The following is a 17,565-nucleotide window of genomic DNA, read 5'->3' as shown; positions in this document are numbered from 1 at the left end:
TGGAAGGCTAATTTCCTAATCCTAAAAAGACTTGATTAATCTGATTTAGTACAAACCAGGAATTGACCCTGCAACATGAGTCATTGTGGCCTTGTACTATTTTGGTTTGAATGGAGGCCCTTCTGTCTTCTCCTCCCCCCACATGCTCCCACTCCTTCCAACACCACCACCTGAGCTTTAGCTCCCTCATTCCTGAATTCTCACAATCCAATTGAATAGCTGTAGATATCAACACTGCAATAATCATCCATTAATGCTTTGTTACCGTGGACCAGGTGGTTCTCTATTCTTATCCTGTAACCTGTGGTCATTTGCTATTTTGTAGCACACAGCATTCTGTAACCTAAATAAAGAGGACTTGTTTATGGTTCAATATTTCTGCTGTATAGTTTAACTAATTACCACTCTTTTTCGCTTTGAAAACTTGTGTCACTGAAACTGTAATTGAAATGTTGATAATCACAAGATGTTTTTAATTTATACCGTTTGAAAACTTGAAATGAAAGAACTCTTTTAATTCACCCAGTGTTGCAAATTCTCTGCTCTGGTTGTTACAGCTGGTCAGTATAGGATCCCCCTATGGCTATGGGCGGGGCCATCAGTCAGAGTTTCTGCTGATTGTGTCGCGGGAAGTGAAGGGGGAGGAGACCAGTTTCCACAGCAGCGGCAGTGAGGTCTGTCCCTGTAATACCCTCCATGCTCATCCTAACAATGCACGACCTGTCTCCCAGCTTCTTACCATTACCTGCTTTACATTCCATCTTCCATTCTTTGAAAGGTCAATTTTCATCACTGTTTCGGTTCTGTGCTGTGCTGATATCAATTGTATGTGTTCATGTGTAGGTGTTGATATCAGTATCTTTAGTCTACACCCATTTTTCTCACTTTTTTTTAAACGGTAGTTATGTGCAATGCTCAATGCATTGTGCTATTGCTTTCTGTAATATTTTTTAACAGTTATCAAAGGTATGTAGATCTAAAATAACAAGTTATGAAATCAGATTTGGAAACAACCTTTGATATGGCAAGTTTATTATCACTGGTAATCCTGACTTTGCATGGTGTTGGTGAAACCTGCAGCAGGCTTGGGTAACACTAGGGGTAAGGGCTAATCTTTCAGCTGCTGACTTCTTTTTGCATGATTGCTTTTTCTCTGAGCTGTCTGCAAGATTTTGGAATTTCATTTTTCAAGTTGGCAATAAGACCCTTTAGAGAACATTTACGAGTTGTCCTTGGGCAGCATGCCGAAGCTCTGGTATTAAATCAAGAAATTAACAACACTCACCAGGGCAGGCTGTGTCTGTGTAGAGTACTACAGAAGACTGATATTAAAATCAATGGCATTTTGGCAGAATTGGTGTAATCTCCAGAAATATTGTCTGACCTACTGATGGATTGCAATATCTGCAGTCTTTTGCTGTTCGGCATAATGAAGCATTGTCTCTGGACTTCAGATTGGTCCTGATGGTTTTGAAGATGTACCAGCACAGGTCACAACACAATTTTCATAAACAGTTGATGCCTGTTTATAATTTAAAGAAAATTGTAATTGCTACTCATTTTAGTATTATTTCAAAGGGAGATATAATTTTCTTTCTTGAAAGTGTATGTTGTTAGTTAAGTAGTGTAGAAAGTATCCAAAGTGTTTCTGTTTCTTACAATCTGTCAGCTGATGGATCTAGACAGCATCCTTCTGCTTTGTGACATGTAACTGGATTCTAACACCTGGAGATAATGGAGCTGGAAGTTCCTGGATTCAGTTCCCCTTCTCTGCCCATTTATCTAATCTTGGCCAGTGCCACATTATGGTCCAGAGAGAAAAATAAAATTCTCCAAATTGGTACAAATGAACTCCATTGGATGTGTGATTGGGAACATTTGAGTCAGGATATCTATATTCCACCCCAAATTGCTGGTCACTAGATGAATGGATACTTGAACAAGGTATTGGGATGTTTTCAGCATCATCAAACAAAGATGAATTAAAACTGTATGTCAAGGAATGTCCTCACTTGTATCTTGTTTGACATCCATTAATCAACAATACTCCTCCCATTCTCATGTCCTACATGAGTTGCCTCCTTGGATTCTCTTCATTTTTCCAAATACTTGGATAGCACCTAGTTGGTGAAATGATTCAGTTTAAAGTTGTCCCTGTCTTGGCTGGGTCATCAGCATGGGACAAAGTACAGGACATAAAATATCTTGGAGACAGCCAAGGTAACAGTATAAAGGGAGATGTTCAGCATACTGTATGTCCTACTACAGTTGCATTCCATCTTATTCATACCAGTGTTCCTTGGATTAGTTGGGTGCAGAGCTGAACAATACGTTGATTTCTTCAGTGTTCATATAATTGCTGGTAATAGTAGAAAAATGTAGTCTTTCTCTGTTGGAAAGATTTACTGCATTATTTGTTGTCTTCAGGAGATTAAAAGAGCTGTTGGGAGAGAACATAACTGCTTGTGTGGCTTAAGTGGTCTTAACATTTCATGTCTCTGTTGAATAAGATGAACTTTACAAAAACTTGAAAGTTGGAAGCAAAGACAAAATGCACAGAAGTGCACTATGATTTCTGACATGTTGCCAGAGCACTTTGATTAACTTAATATGCATATTTCATCCAATTAACTCTAAATATATTTCTGAACTGTGTATCGTCTGAAATCAAGCTTTTACAATATTGCATGTCACAAAGGCCAGCAGCCATCAAAGACAATGTCAACATGTGTATTAATAGACAGTCCACTGGGAAGTGGAAATATAAGCTTTAAGTTTAGGTATAGGCCTTTATAATTGCAGAAATATTGGAAGTTTATAATTCAATGTAGAGACATTTGTTTCAAGTGGTTTGCAGTGTTCTTAATTTATAAATCAGCAGTCTCAAGTCTAGACTAATGAGAATGAAACTGGGGAGAAAACCCAAAAGCAAGAAAATGTCCATACAGATTTGAAAGAAATTACATTTGCAATTCATAATTAAAAGATAGCAGACATGAATTTAGTTTAAGAACAGCAATTCCTAACATTCTAGCACTTTTTTTGGGAAGCAAGTTTCAAAGGGGTTAAGGCTGATCATAAAGAATAATCCTATGGTCCTCTAACCTGCTATTTAGACTCCATTACACAAAAGAGAATTACATCAGGACCCAGGGTTGCTTGTGCCGAGTGGAGATCAGTTTGAGAATTGTTGGATCCTAAGAAACCATATCAATGATTCAGAAGAGAGGGAGAAATTGATGGGGCTAAAGATGGAAGGGGGAAACATAAGACTGCAGGTGCTGGGATTTGGAGCAAAAAAACAAACTGCTGGAGGAACTCAGCAGGTTGGGCAGCATCTGTAGAGGCAAAGGGATAGCCAATGTTTTTGGTCAAGACCCTGCATCAGGACTGAGAGCATAAGGGGGAGATAGGCATTGTAAAGCCCTCAGAACACTGCACAAAAGATGCATTTCACTGTGTGTTGTGATGTACATGTGACTAATAAAGATATCTTTGTCTTATCTAAAGAGGTGAAGGGGAGGGATGAGATGGGAGCTAGTAAGCAATAAATGGATCCAGGTGCAGAAGTGTTGATGGGCAAGTGGGGGAGAGATGGGTGGAGATAGCAACAGAGACTGAGGGATGACAGTGGAGACAATAAAGAGCTCCAGATAATAGAATCTGATAAGAGAGGAAGGTGGTGAGTGGAACTGGGCAAGGGAGGGATGCTGGGGAACAATGGGGAGGGGGTGGAATTGGTGGAGCTATGGGTTTTCTAATATTCCAGAAAATTTCATTACAGTTGTCTAGTCAATCTGTCAGTTTAAGTGCAAGGAGTATTTATATTTTATTAGTTATTTTTTTCCAGAAAATGATCAGCTGGGCGCTTTGTCTTATTTTGGCCATGCCTGCCTTTTTTCTGAATGACAAACAGCACCATGTCCTCAACCATGGTTGGTCTTTGAGACTTTGGCTTTATCTAACCTTCCTTGTCCACTTCTTTTTCATCATGCACTTCATAAGATTTTACCAACATGTAATTTTTCATAGGGAGCTCTCAAGATGTAATCCTTCCAGTCTTGATCCTAGTTATTTCAATATGTAGGCAAACTTTGGACTATAGATGATCTTGTCAGTTATTAGAGCACAAAAGAAGTCATTTGGCCCATCTAGTCAATACCAGCTCTCTTCAGAACAATCCCATCATTCCTATTCCTCACTTTCTCCATAGCCCTGCAAATTATTCGTCCTCAACCTAACTAATTCCCTTTATGTTGACTACTTCCAGCAGTTTCTCTTTACATCCCTTTTGAAGGCAGTGATTGATTCTTTCTCCACCATTCTTGTAATCAGAAGATGAATAAGTTTTCCCTTGCATTCCCTTTGTATCTTTTGTCCAAATTTTGAAAACTATATCTCTTGGACTTTGAACCATCCAATCATGGGAACAACATTCCTCTATTCATCTCTATCATATTTCCTCTCAACCTTGCTTGCTCCAAGGAGAGCAACTCCAGCTTCTCCACTCTAACCTTAGAGTCATGGAGAGATACGGTATGGGAATAACCGTTTTGCCCACTGAGTCTGTGCTGACCATCGACCACCCATTTACACTAATCCTAGATTAATTTTTTTTTAGATTCTCTTCACATTCATATCATTTCCCCCAGATTCTACCCTCCTCACCTACACACTGGGGGCAATTTACAGTGGCCAATTAATCTACTCCAACCTGCATGTCTTTGAAAAGAGAAGCCTAATAGACACAAATGTATAAAATTATGAGGGATTTACTTAGAATAAATGGAAAGGACCTATTACTCTCAGCAGAGGTTCAAAAGAGGCATAGATTTTTAGTGGTTGGAACATAAACACAAATAGAAGCAGGCGAAAGCAATTCAGTCCCTCGTTCCTACTCCACTATTCAATAAGATCACCTGTTCTCTTAACACATCACTATTTTCCTGCACTATCTAAAAATCTATCACTTTCTTCAATAAACTCAGTGACTGAGCAATAATGGCCCTGTGGAGAGTGCATTCCAAAGGCTTACCATCCTTTTGGTGAAGAAATTTCTTCTAAGTATCCTCTGAATAGCTAACTCTTTATTTTGAGGTTGTCTGGACAGTCTAGATGTGAGTTGCTGCTTCCCCTGGTTCTCAACAACCCACCCAGGGGAAGCATCACCTTGTATCTAGACTGTCAAGCCCCTTAAAATTGTTGTATGTTTTAGTAAATTTAGTGAAACTCAGAGCACAAGCTAGTCCATCTCTCCTCATGTGACAAATCCACCATCCCAGCAATCAATCTGGTGAAACTTTGCTGCAATTCCTCTACTACAACTATATCCTTCCTAAGGTAGAGAGACCAGATGTAGCCTCACCAGGGCTCTATATAAATGGAGCAAAGCGCCTCTGCTCTTGTACTCAAATCCTCCTGATAGAAGGGAAAATGAGGGATTTTCGTTTCACTCAAAAGGGTGGTGGGAGTCCAGAACTCACTGTTTGAAAGGAAGGTTAAGGCAGAAATCCTCAACACATTTAAACGGTACTTGAACCTTGACCTGCAGAGGTACAGACTAAGCGCTGGCAGGTGGGATTAAGATAGCTCTTGACCAGCGTGGATGTGATAGGTTGTATAGTCTCTTGTTGTAAATTTTCTGATGCTGTTCAATGAAGACCGGTCTTTTCCCTAGCCTGTTACTGATTTGAATTTATTTGCAGTGATTCATCCAAGATACTTCAAGAGTACCAGGCCTAACAGTACTTCTGAGGTCAGATATAGAAGCACTTTGGGACACATTACTTTGTTAAAGCTGCTATATAAATGCAGATTGCCATGCACTAATTTGAAATATTAGAGCTCCAAAACAAAACAGAATCCATCATACTCATCTCCAGATGAGAGAAGATGTAATTTCTGTAGCCCCTTCAATTTAAATGCGGATGAAGACAAGTGAAAGAAAATACTCCCCCACCCTTGTTTTATCTCTGGCCCCAGACCTAATGGGCTGAATCTAAGATATCTTTATTAGTCAAATGTACATCAAAACATGCAGTGAAATGCATCTTTTGCATAGTGTTCTGGGGCAGCCCGGAAGTGTTGCCATGCTTCCGCCACCAACATAGCATGCCCACAGCTTCCTAACCTGTATGTCTTTAGAACGTGGGAGGAAACTGGAGCACCTGGAGGAAACTTATGCAGACGTGGGGAGAACATACAAACTCCTTACAGACAGTGGCTGGAATTGAACCCGGGTCACTGGCGCTGTAATAGTGTTATGCTAACTGCTACCAAGAGAAACTGCCAGCATAGGCTCCAATTCCAGGACTTGGTGACAGTTTTGGGAGGCTAAGTCTGCCACTGTACTTAACATGGAATCCAAGGAGGCCCAGTCCTGCTGGGATTCTGAACAATGAGCTGGGATGTCACCTCTTCATGACCTGTGCCAGTTAAACCTGTTGAAAGATCTGAAATCCCAGTGCTGATTCATGGCTTATGGGAAGGTAAAGCTTTTTAAATAACTTTTTTGTTGAATTATTTATTTCAAATTTAATAGCTTTTAAATTTTGCAATGTCAGAATCATGTAAAAGCTTAAGATACGTGTCAGCTTTGACAGAAGCTAGAGCTCTGTCCAAGCTTTGCTTTCTGTTAAAGTGGACCTGGGGGCAGCATCTCTGTACTGATGTCCAATCACTCCACACCCCTCTGCCAGATTGGAGGGAAAGGAAGGCCAGCAACTGCTGCCTTCCACAACTGTCCTAAGTAAACAAGATTAATGTCAGCAGAGAAGAAATTAGTGAATAAAACTAAAACAAAAACCTGCTGAAAATCTGAAATAAGAATATAAAATTCTGGAAATACTTAGCCGGGGAGGCAGATTATACGGAAACAGAAACAGTTAACATTTCAAGTCATCAGAAAAAGCTTCTTCAGACATTATTTGTTTTCACAAATATTGTCTAACGTGCTGAGTGCTTCTGGTATTTTCTGTTTTTACTTGAGAAATTAGGGAACCAGAATGCTGGGTCATTTGGGCATTTAATTCCATCCAGTTCTGAAGAGAATTTCTGGATGGAAAGACTTCATAAGATCAGCATCCCACTTGAAACACCTGGCTTCCTTCCTCTTGAAGTACTTAGGATTGCTATGTACATCCATGTGAAAACTTCCTTCTCTCAGTAATGTGCCTGAGTTCCCTCTTCCAATGCTGATCCTGTTTGAGTTAAACTGGCCTTTTCCACCTTAATGAATACCAACATCCTTGAACCTGAAGCATGGCTGCTGTGGGGTTAATGTTGTTCTCAATAGAAAGGGTGGTTTGTGAACTCTGCTTGATCTGTCTCTGGGGAAAATAGCTTGGCAATAGTTTCTGCATTTTTCTGTTATGTCAGAACCTGTTTAGTCATTGTGCACCTGGCATGCCCTTGGCTGTTTACTGTTTTGCTGTTTTTGTAAAGCTGTTCTCAATTATTAGGAAAGAACTAAGTTGTATGTTGGCCCAATCATGCAAGGAAATGTCATGAAGGGCAAGACAGTACTGCTGCTTACAGTGCTTTAGACTGCTTCTGTGTACTCTCCAGTGACCAAATATCTAAACTAACACTTCTCATGATATTCCTTGCAAACTAAGATTATGGGATTCCAAATGGTTTATCTAATACAAAGCTATTTCAAATATTTCCTGGCATATGGATATGAAATATGGTAGGATTTGCTGGTAGTGGTGTAGTCTGTTTGAATAAGATGGATGCTGTTTTGTTTTTACATTCTTGCTGCTGACCTTTGGTGGAGAGTTGCAACAGCTGTATGTACCCAGATGGCAGACCAGGCATGTCTAATCATGTACTGGTTGGAAAATAAAGACTTGAATTTTGTTGGGATGTACACCTCACCAAGTCTCTTGAACTCGTACGCTGGCCAGAATGAAACTTAAAGCTTGTCTAATGATGGTATATGGAAGTTTTTTATTATCTCATTGCATTGGAAAATAGAGGCTAGTTATCCCACTGTAGTGGAGACCACGGTGTTCAATAGAACTTCAATAATCTAGCACGCTCAGGACTTTGCAGGATTAGTCAATTTTTCTGGACAATTGGATGTTATTTCTGTTAATACCTCAACACACTTTAAATTCCATTTTTAAAAAATGTGACAGAATATGGTAATAAATTGTCCAGAGAATGAGGCAAGTTAAAAGGGAGAGCAGCAACTATGGTTCAGGCGAGTGTAAAGGGAGCATGGGATCTGGGGCCCCAAAGTGTCAAAAGGAAACACAGGAACCAGATCCCTGGTGATTTCAGTGGAATGCAGGAACCCGGGCCCAAGACAGTTAAAGGGAGCTTAGCAAACATTACTTGGTGAGCCAGTTGCTGAACTATCGGGATTTCCAAATAGCCAGATAGCGGATTATTGGAGTTTTACTGTACATCCAGAGTAGAATGCTGCAGGTTCAGTCCCCAGCTGATTGTTAACTAATGTCACAAGTGATGATGGATGCTGCACTCATCCTCAGGAGGGGAAAATCAGCCATCATCATGCACCTGATTTCAGTCCAGCACAATGGGCATGATCTGTTTCGACGTCACTCTGATGCATCCTATGAAGGAATAGTCAGTCAGCACTGACTGAGGTTTGCAAGGAGTAATGGCACTTGGATTTCCTACTGGAGCAGCCATAGACCTGAATGAGTCTGCTCATTCAAAACTCACTTGTCCTCACTAGGTCACATTTGATGCTATTCTGATCTAATCAGTCTGTGGAGGGGTGGGACAGAAGTGTTTATTATTTTGTCCCAAATACACTACACAGAACCCAAATCTTTTTTTTAAATCAAACTTCTGTGAATACTCAGATCAGGCAGAGAAATGGTCCAAATTTCAGATCAATGACCTTTCTTTAGAACTAGGGAAAAAAAAATGAATTCAGTATGGTTGCGGAATAGGGATAAAAGTAGAAAGAATAAGGGGAGGGGGAGATGTTTGTGATAAGGTGGAGACTGAGGGTGGGTGGGTTGGGGGGAGGGGGGGGGGAAGAGAGACTGAGTGTCACGTATAGTGATGGCTGACTGAGGGTGGTGAAGACTTGTTAATCACAACTGATCTGACCAAATAAAAAGTAAATCAAGAAAGATGAATGAGAATAGAGGAGAGAAGGGAAAATTGCTGAAACTGAAAGATGCAAAGAACTCCAGATGCTGGAAATCTGGAACAGAGCAGATTGCTGAAATACCCAATGGGTCAGGCAATATCTGTAGAGGGGTGAAAAAAGCTGAAGGTACATGTTGATGCCCCTTCATGAAAACTTAACCAGTCTCTTCAGCTTGTATCAAGACTGGTGTCTGAAGTTGTTGAATTCAAGGTTTTGTCTTGGAGGCTGTATTATGCCTAGTTAGAAGATGAGATGATATTCCTCAAACTTGCATTGTGCTGCTTTGGAATAGTGCAAGAGGTCATAGTGGATTGAAGAATTAAAGTCACAGATAACTGAAAGCTCAGGATCATTCTTGCAGACTGAATGAAGACCACCGTTCTGCATTTGCTTTCTCCACTGTGGTGGAGACCATAATGTAAGTGCCTAGTGCAGTATACTTAATTGGAAGTTTGTGATGTTGCTTCAGCTTGTTTTTATTCACTGGACCTACTACCCTTTGAACTTGTGGAACTCAGTAAGCATCAATCTCAATAGTGTCATCAAACCTGCCAAAGATAATGCTTTGTTTGGCAAACTAGCCCCAATGTCAGATCCCCCACACTGCTTCGTACCTTTGGACTGTGATTCCACCACTGAATGTCGTCATTGTCTCTGACATTGTCCTGGTCCCAACTGGTTCAATTTCACCATGTACATCTAGTCTCTCTAAATCAGGAAGGCTATCGCTTCTTCTTTGAACAGATGTTGAACTTGCCTCCTCCATCACCATTTCCTTCAACTTATTGAACTTGTTCTCACATGTAACAACTTTAAATCCATTCATCTCTTCCAAATGAAAGATGTGGCTATGGGAACCCACACAGATCGGAGCTATGCCTCTCATTTGTGGGATATATTTAATGATACTTGTTTCAATCCGGTTCAGGGCCCTCTCTTTCACTTCGTTATCCAGTACATTATTAACTCTATTGGTGCTGCTTCCTGCTGCCATACAGAACAATTTTCATAATCTTTGCAGCTGATTTCCACCCCATTCTCTTCTTTGCATGGTTCATCTCTAATTCTTCCTACCTTTTTCTTAATTTCTCTACTCCTATCTTGGGGAATAGGCTAGTGACCAATATCCATTGCAAGTCAACAGATTCTCGCAACTATCTGACTGCACCTCCTCCTGCCCTGCTTGCTGTAACTTGCTCCAGTTTCATTGTATCTGTTCATATGACCATGTGTTCTATGCTAATGTTACTGAGATCTTCTTTTCTCTTTAACCCTCCATGGTTGATAGGACCCTCAACTGCATCTATTCCTTTGCTACTGCTGCTCTCGCCCCACCAGCCCCCACATTCAATGGATCATGCTTCATAGCTTCTACTGTCAACGAGATGCCTCTAGCAGACAGCTGTATTTCTCCTCTCGCTTCTCAGCATTCCATAGGGACTGTTCCTGTTGTGACTTGACTCACTCTTCCATCTCCACCAACACCCACTCTCTTCTTGGCACATTCCCATGTAACCAAAGGAGATGTACCATCTGCCCTACACTTCATCCCTTCGCAACGTCAGGACCCAACACTACTTCCAAGTGAAGCAGCAATTCATTTGCACTTATTCAAATTTAGTATATTCCATTTGGTGCTCATGATATGGTCTCCTCCAGATTAGAAAAGCCAAATGCTGTTTAGGTGACCACTTTGGTGACCAGCTCTATTCCAACCACAGAGTAACACTGAGCTTTGTCACCTGCCAGTTTGTATTGACAGTATCACCCCATTTTCTTAAAAACCATTACCTGAGGTGACGCTGACTAGGTGGGACCAGAGCTGAGTGTTGGTGTCATGGGTGCAAAAACAAGCAGTACCTAGTTGTTATTTTTGGGGTAAACCTGTTTACAATAATCATCATTCCTGGTCCCAGGGGTATCTTCCCTTGGGACCTTGTTACAAAAACATTCCGTGCACTTTGTTCTCCTTTTTGTTTTGCGAGAGACACAGCAATTAAACAACTGGTTTTTAAAATCTACCTTTCAGTTAATTAATTGTTGATTTTTTTATAGGTCCAAATCTCCATTGAACTATTGTAGTGTAAGCAAAGAGTGTAAGCTGTTGTGAGGAATGGATGGTATGATGGGCTCTGTGGGATGTGACCCAGAGACCAGTTTGCCACATTGCTCTCACCCTTTGCTGCATTAGATATTAAAAAGTTGGAGATGAATAGACTGGTTGCTTTAGTTTGTTCCATAAAGTACTGATGCCTTACAGATCAAGCCCAGGGCTGATCTGGAAGATGCAAAAAACCAGTGGAAAAACTCAGGTCATTTTTAGGAGACAGGAGCATTGGAATCTGCAAAGTTCTTCTTTAACCTCCTCAGATTTCCAGAACTTGCAGTTTTTGATTTTCATCCAGGTGATCATTCTGGCTGATTAATAGAGAAAAGTACCTTCTTCTTGTACTGTGTGATCTCTGCCTTGTACAGAAACAACTGCAACTGTTGAAGGATTTCAAAGAATCACACTCCTGATCTCAGGCCTGCCCTGCAGGACAGATATTCAATCTATATCACAGATGTTGGCTGTAGGAGGTGTTTGCCCACAGTGCCAACTCCAGATCATGGGCCAGTCATTACCCAAGGAAGATGAGCCAGGATTCCCACTGCTACTCACAAACCAGTCCTTGCATGGATTGATATGCCAGGGTCCTCACTCCTGACCACTGGCTTGCTCCTGAGAATAGGAAGCTGTTGGTTATAGCACACACCAACCCTTGCATAGGAGAGATGGGTCATTCGTGAACAAAGGACAGCACCTGTTGCAGGGGAGATGGGTCAGAGCATCCATTCATAATTGGACAGGACCTGCTGTGGGAGGTGAGCTGGGCCTGACCAGTTTTTGTTGCTCTTCACAGTGAAGTAGAGTAGGCTGCACCTGCCTTCAAAGGATTGTTAAGGAATCCTATCTCAGCCTTTGTGTAGCTGTGGGAAAGTCTGGACTAAAATAGTCGTTGTATTAATGAATCCTATTCGGGGAAAAATGATCTGAGGCAGATATCTCTGGAACGATGGGAGAAGCAACAAAAGGCTGTGTAATCATAGGTCCGATCTGAGACTGAAGCATTTTCTTAGACTTTTCAATTGTGGTTTAACAAACTGTAACTTTGCATTTCCCGAATAGGATGTTTGTCCAGTGTGGTGCCATCACTCTCCTCATTGACTCCATTCAGCTGCATCAACCTCTGTCAGTCACTGCTGCCTTTAACTACAGGATCCTGTCTCTCTACAGCTGCAGAGGATGTTTGCAGAATCACTAAAAGCTGTGGTTCTGATCTCATCGCAAAGGCAGTCACATCTGAGCCTGGCTTAGTTCATTCTGCCCTCTGCCACAATTAGAACACTTTCTGGTGTGACAGTAACCAAATTCACAAATCATTGCTTGCACTGATCATATCACATATCTTGGCATTTTTTAGAGAAGGTAGTTAATGTATACACTTTGTCAGAACTTGGACCCTGACCTTCTGCCTCCGTTGGCCTGTGACAACAATGAGCAATTTAAGTGCACTGAGCTGAAGTCTGTGGCTTTGTTGTCTTATCTGAGGCATTGTAGTGAGACTGATGCGAGACTGAAGAGAAGCAGGTAATAAAGGGAGCAAGAGTCTGCAGGGGAGAATGGGCAAGGAAAGATAAAGAAATATGAGGAACTGGACGGACTGTGCTCTCGGTAAGGACCAGTGTTTGTTCAGGATTAGCTAGTGTTCTGTTTGCATTTATTAGAGTGGTCTATGGACATGTTATGAAAGTGAATTGGTGAAATATTCTTTTGCTCCAGCACTTCAACGTTCTCTAAACAAAACCAGCTGTGCCTACCCAGGTACAACTAATATCAAAGTTATACCCACTTCTACTGTTCATTGTACATTTAGTAAATTGATGATGTTTGTGCCTGTTGAAACTTTCACCACTTATAACCCTAGAAAGTGAGAGCATCAACCACCACATCTCTCTCTCCCTTCTGCTTTCATATTGCTCGTGCTGTTTGTCCCTCTTGTAAGCACAGCCTATCTATATCTTATTTAAAGTGATGAAAGCTGAAGGTGGTTATTCATAATTTGGGGAAGTTGGGAAACATTTGTCTAAGTTTGTCACTCTATTTTCCTGATTGCATGTCTCAGTGTATGCTTGGATGCCAATTCTTTGATATATTAAACACACTCTCTTCTCTCTTCTCAGCTGGTCAGTATGGGTTCTTCCTACAACTATGGAAATGAAGATCAGGCTGAATTTCTTTGTGTGGTCTCCAGAGAATTGCATAATACACCTTATGGCACAAATTCTGAACCCAGTGAAAAAGCCAAGGTGAGTGAAATTATACAGAGACCATACACAGCTTCCTGAATGCTTGCTTTTGTGGTTCTTATCCCAGTCTGTTGTTGTAACTCTTCAATCCTAACCAAAATGAGTTTGGAGAAATGTCAAATGGTCTGAATTATCAGCACAGAATGGCTACCATTGTACAGCTCACTCTTGATCAAGCATGGGGCACTAAGAGGACCCAATGTTAGTTAGATTGGGTTAAATCATGTGACTGGGCAGTATAGCTCAGTCTTCAACTGAGAGTACATTATGGAGGCATTAAATGCAGGGGATGGAATGCTCCAACTTTCATCGTGAACAGAAAACAAGTCATTAATTACTTTATACTTGCCAAAAAAATGAGCATTCCACATTATTTTGCCAGGTCTATTCCTGGTGTACCCAGGTGAGAGTCCTCTAACAAAGGTCATTCTTGCACTGTTGCCGATGTTGCTACTGATAGTTTTCATACAGTAACAGTGCAGAGCTCTGCATATTCCAATGCTGGATTAGCAATGACCATGAAGGCATTTTGTCTGCAGAAATTCTTAAACATGCTATTGTTTCTTTTGCCAAACCAGGCACTGATATGGGTACAACTTATGACCTGATGAACATCTTAAAGCCATGTTAGTTTAGAATCATGGAGTCATAGAGAGATACAGCACGAAAACAGGTCCTTCGGCCCACCAAGTCTTCGCCAACCATCAATAGCATTTGTAGACTCTATTTACCATTGATTCTAACTGGTGGTTAAAAATAGAAAAGCTCTATCCAAATCAAATCCTTACGGACAGAAGAGATAGTGATCCCTGTTACGTTTGTTCTTCATCAAGAGACAAACTTCGCGTGGGTTTAACATCTGAACATTTTATTAACCAACACCAGACAGGCTGCTTTCCCTCTCTTTTTACAGCCACTTCCTGTTCCCCCATGTGACCCCTTGCATTGCCTACTGGGAACTGTAGTTCTTTATAATAACTACATAATAACACAATCCCCACTCCAATCATTCCCTGTGACTAAGTGAATGATGGTGTATTATTATATGAACACATTTAAGCATTCAGTCACTAACTAATTCACCAGCTCGCACTGCTTCCTGTTTCGATTATTTCTGCACAACTTCGCAAATCAGTGGTCAGCGTTAGTCCATTCACTTATAGAATTATTGTGCCTTGTCTTTTTTGTTGCAGCAGTTTTAACATAGATTCCAAGTGAATAATTAAAGTAACTTTCAGAGTCATAGAATCCTAGAGTTATACAATGCCAAACAAGATGCTTATCTAAGCTAATCCAATTTGCCTGTGTTGGCTCATATCCCTCTTAACCTTTCATGTCCATGTACCTATCCAAACATTTTATCACCGTGCACTTTTTTAATCTTGAATGGCTAGCTCTCAGTATAGCCACAGCCTTAGTTCAGTAATGTACATTTAATTTGGTATATAATTACATATCTGATGTCCTGAAAGAGTTTGCTTTTACCTCACAGTAGAGTATTTAATATTTCACTTTCGGGAAGTGGATGACGGTGCAGTGCTCAGAGAAGCAGCAAGTGCCTTCACAGTGTGACCTCTCCATATTTCCTTATAGCATGGTAGGAGGTCATTCACCTGACTTGGAGCAACCCCATTCTCCCACTAATTTTCCCTGTGATCTATTCTACCACTAGGGCAATTTACAGTGGCCAATTAACCCACCAACTCATATACCTTCAGCATGTGGGAGAAATCAGGGGCATCCGGAGGAAATCCACAAGGTCACAGAACATGTGAACACATAGACAGGATTTTATCTGGGACATGGGAACTGAGAGACAGTAGATTGACTAACTGTGCCACTCATTTGGAGTAGGAGGGAAGGGGAGTGTTTTCATGTCAACCCACCCAAGGCAGTTCTGTAGGAAGTAGTTCATTTTCCAGCTTGATGTCTCTAACAGTGAACAGATACAATGTCAGCCATCATTCCAGTTTTGGGTTGTGACTCAAGTTTCAAGCTCAAGTCAACAATCTGCTCCAGTGTGGTTTGTGTGTTTTGGGATTGGTGTTTAAGTAAAATGGTACACAGGAATTTATGCTACCTGATGTCCCACTGAACTAATCTCAACAAAGGTGTTCATTGAACAAGGAGTGAGGAAAATCAGACATTGCTCTCATCCTACTCAGTCCCTGGTGAAGTTTATAAACACCTGAGCTCAGCTTGGTGCTGGGTGAACTGTGAGTAGTGAGGGGCTTGCTAATGCTCCATCTGGGCACACTTGGGTGCAGCCACCTCCCTTAGCATCCCACTATGGGTCCATAATTCCAGAACAAGATAGCTGTAAAAGATGGTTTTGGATTATTAGAGTTCAAGTTTGTGAAAATAGTGGATGAGGTAACCTTTTGCTAATCTTTTTCCACTATTTTATTTGAGCACATTTATTTTTACATTTCCTGTTGCTGACATTCTCAACTAGAGTTTGGAAACGATTGCCTACAACAATGTCTTCCTTCCTGTTTACATTTCTGCATGCTGCATGCTGAATCCAGAGCGGCGATGAAGAAACGGATTACGATATGATTGACTCAGATTAATTTGAAATAAAATGTACCGGTGAGCACGAGTGATCCGTTGGAAAAAGCACAGATCCTCTCAGTTCCCCTCAGTTTGCCCTTGCCTCTGTAGAGTTGCCATCAGTGACCCTAACTGTCATTTGCCTTGCTCTGCTCTGCCCTGCCCTTGACCAGCCTGGATGCTTGCTGCCTGGTAGTACAGTATCGTGCTGTGTGTTACCCTGCTGTTGTATGCTCTGCTGTACTATGAGCAGAGATATTTGATACATTCAACCTTAGAGCATTCTTTGATTTGGAGATCTTCTGTAAAATACCAAAAGTGCCCTGTTGTCAACTGTATCAGACTGAGTACCAGGTGTTGCTGAAATGTTGACAATTACAAGCATTGTGTTGCCTAGTCACTATGGGCCCCACACAGCAACTCCAGAACCTGAATTGCATCCACTCGTGCTTGTTAAGGGCCTTTAGTTTGTGTTGCTGCCTGTGACTCAGTGTTTCAGAATTGAAGGAATATGAAAAACCCTATATTTCACACTGGAAGCAGAAAGTGAGGAGAACTGATGCCATTTTATCTCTGATGTGGCCAGACTAAAAGACATGGCCTAACTCCAACTCCAGTCCATCAATTTGTTCACATGTTCAGTGTCACCAAGAATTCCTCACTTTTCAGAGTTAGTAAGTCTGTTAATCCTCCTAGCACCTGCTGCTTGGGCCCATGGCATTCACCCTGTACTTGCCTTCTGACCACAACAGCTTCCCTTTATAGGGTGTCTTTAAAAATAAATTCCTTTGCATGTCTTCTTTATCAAACAAAAATTGAGGTTGTTGCTTAAGGAACTTAGGACAAATGACCAAAAGCTTGACCATTGCTTGGTTTAAGAAGTGCCTCAAGTGAAGAGAGATGGAGGTTTATGGAGGGAATTCCAGAGCTAAGAGTTTAGGCAAGCACTTGAAGAGGAGCATAAGAATTTTAATATTAGTGCTTTACCTGGAATCATTGTAGCTGAGTGAGCACAAGTGTATGGTGCATGGAACTTGGTGTGATATAGGACATAGGGAGCAATGTTTGGATGATTTCAAGTTTGAGGAATAGAGGGGGAGGTGAATGGAGAAGTGATGGGATAGTCAAGTCTAGAGGGAATAAAGATTGGGATGAGGGGACTAGGGGAGGGATGGATTAGGTGATGGTAGAGGTGGGAAAAGAACATTTGTGAACATAAGGATATGTGTTTAGTCAAGTTTATTATCTGCACAAGTACAGTACAATGAAAAACTTGCAACAGCATTACAGGCATGTAGGTACAGAAAATGCACAGACTATGAATTATACACAAATTATACATAAATTATACCATACAGTGGGGAAAACAGACTGCATCACCTCGATCAGCTTAAACAAATATGCCAAACTTGCGAATAGACTGGGTCAGAGAGGGAAGGACTCCCATGAGAAAGACAGCTTTTAACATTTTTTATGACAGCATGTCCTATTTCAGCCAAGGCTTCCCTTAATAATGGGATACCATGCTA

The 17,565-nt window shown here is 41.1% G+C and overlaps 1 protein-coding gene across 2 annotated transcripts in view; it reads left to right on the top strand.

The window, feature by feature from the left end:
* Positions 1-17,565, top strand: part of LOC127573615 (BTB/POZ domain-containing protein KCTD5-like) — a 60,666-nt gene that overhangs the window by 37,559 nt on the left and 5,542 nt on the right. Inside the window, exons 5-6 of one of the 2 annotated variants that reach the window (XM_052021993.1) lie at positions 558-674; positions 13,358-13,483. In XM_052021993.1, the coding sequence (XP_051877953.1) occupies positions 558-674; positions 13,358-13,483 (243 nt within the window). The remainder of the gene's footprint in view (positions 1-557; positions 675-13,357; positions 13,484-17,565) is intronic. The other variant, XM_052021994.1, reaches the window with a different exon arrangement.

The sequence above is a fragment of the Pristis pectinata genome, chromosome 8 (assembly GCF_009764475.1).
Source record: "Pristis pectinata isolate sPriPec2 chromosome 8, sPriPec2.1.pri, whole genome shotgun sequence".
NCBI lineage: Eukaryota > Metazoa > Chordata > Chondrichthyes > Rhinopristiformes > Pristidae > Pristis > Pristis pectinata.
This window is presented reverse-complemented; position numbering and strand designations above follow the sequence as displayed.